Raw genomic sequence first — 1,999 nt, 5'->3', positions numbered from 1 at the left:
TGTCTTGAAAGCATTGCAAAATTTTACTGAATCCTTATAAGACCCGTCAAATTTTGGAATTATAATGGTTGGAAGATTTTATGCGAGCGCATTCACTGACAGAAGATTTGCGAATTCAGTTAAGGACGATGCCCAGGTGGTGCCAAACCACCTGGGCTCAACCTAAAGGACTTTACAAATTCTGCCCTTAGAAACGAAAATAGTTAGGCAGAGAAAGTTTGAGAAGTAGATTTATGTTTTTATTTACTAAGTCTAAACACGGTTCGTATTCCAAGTGCATGCCATATTGAGAGATTTAATAAGATAAAAATTTCACGTTTGTAATTAAAATTCTTTTACGACATATACGAGGTTGCATTTTGAGCATGTGTTATCTTTTCTCGATAGTGTTTTAATACACTGTCACACAGCAAGCTCACATTTACAATGCAAATTTCTTAGATAATCGCACCTGTAAATTGTACATGAAAGTTGTTAAAGGGTTTATTTATTGTAAGTTTTATATACACCTAATAATTATGTATTCATAACTTATCATCGATAAGAATTAAGATATAAAAAGAAGAATCTGAAAAATGATCATTTCTTTACTAAAAACTAACGACAACTATAATAAATTTCATTAATGAGGAGAAGTTTATTTACAGAAAAGAGGAACATAAGATCAAAATAAAACTGATCTATCTCTAAAATGATTGATGATCTATGTCGTATTGATTCAATTTTAATACAATAGTCTTTTTTCACATCGAGATAAGTGGTAAACAAAAGTCTATAAAATAACTAAATTTTTTTTTTGTTACGATTTTAAAATTTTACATAAAGTGAGTGTATTTCTATATATAATTATCACAGAGAGTAGCTATAAAAACTCGATTTTAAATAATGGGCACAGTACTGATTTATAAAAAAATCTGGATAAAACCATTTACAAAATTCAGGATTGCATTTAAATTTCAAAAGTTTCAATTTAAAAATAATTCCAGTCATGTTATTATTACTTAATTGTATCCTGTCAAAATAAAAAAATATTTTTCAAGCTAGTAATTTCCAAACGAGAATTATGTAATGTTGTCCAGTTCCGAAAATATCGATGAATTTGATAATTTAGACAAATTAATCATTAGTAGTAGTACTGCTTGTGCTATTTTGTCCATATGGGTATGGTGACCAATGAGGCCATGTCTGAATAATTTTATAAAGGGCATCCCCAGGACTCAAAGTTTTGGCAACTTGTCGATGACCCAATAGAATGTAATCTTCCGTTATTTTCCCCTCCTTAACACCCAATTCGATGAGTTTCTGAGCAGCATGAAGTTGATTCTTTGGTGGAATGAAATCATTAAAAGTACCAATGAAGGAAATGCCAATACTTATATTGTTCCAGTTGAATGTATGGGCTCCCTCATTGTCCCAACTGCGGCCAACATAAACGAGACCATCTCCACCAACCAGGAAACTGTAGGCGATATCTGACCAGTGATTGGATTCAATATGGTAAGTCTGAGTCAGTCTCACTTTTTTTGTACATTCCGATTGCGTGTAGCAAAAGTCAGAAACTGTATGACTGATGAACACATATTTCACAGGCAAGGACATTTTTGCCAGAGGCTGAGCTGGAGGCTGAGCAAGCCACTCTTCTCGTGAAACAAATTTAACGCCGTGTATCCACACATCTAAAACAAACAGTATACATACTTGATTGTTTATCTGTGAATATTAAAAATATTTATTATGCAACAATCGTCAAGTATATTATATAATCATAACTACACTAAACATTTGGCAGTCAGAAGTCTTATTATGCATAAGGGTCGATATTTGTAAATGCATTTATGTGAATGTATTCTCAGTCTGGGCATCACTATATACAATCAATAATACATCTACGAGGGTAGATTGATAAGTTTCCGGCCTGGCCAAGAGATGGCGCCACTAGGCCTACCTTGAGGTGGCGTTCTATAGTACCATCCTTAGATAGCTTGTAGCTATAGTTTCA

At 33.0% G+C, this 1,999-nt stretch overlaps 1 protein-coding gene across 1 annotated transcript in view; it reads right to left on the bottom strand.

Moving 5' to 3' along the window:
* Positions 1-1,018: 1,018 nt before the first annotated feature.
* Positions 1,019-1,999, bottom strand: part of LOC117177246 (peptidoglycan-recognition protein LC-like) — an 11,547-nt gene continuing 10,566 nt past the window's right edge. Inside the window, exon 3 of the mRNA XM_033367828.1 lies at positions 1,019-1,676. Within this exon, the coding sequence (XP_033223719.1) occupies positions 1,117-1,676 (560 nt within the window). The 3' untranslated portion in view covers positions 1,019-1,116. The remainder of the gene's footprint in view (positions 1,677-1,999) is intronic.

This window comes from Belonocnema kinseyi, chromosome 7 (genome assembly GCF_010883055.1).
Source record: "Belonocnema kinseyi isolate 2016_QV_RU_SX_M_011 chromosome 7, B_treatae_v1, whole genome shotgun sequence".
Taxonomy (NCBI): domain Eukaryota; kingdom Metazoa; phylum Arthropoda; class Insecta; order Hymenoptera; family Cynipidae; genus Belonocnema; species Belonocnema kinseyi.
This window is presented reverse-complemented; position numbering and strand designations above follow the sequence as displayed.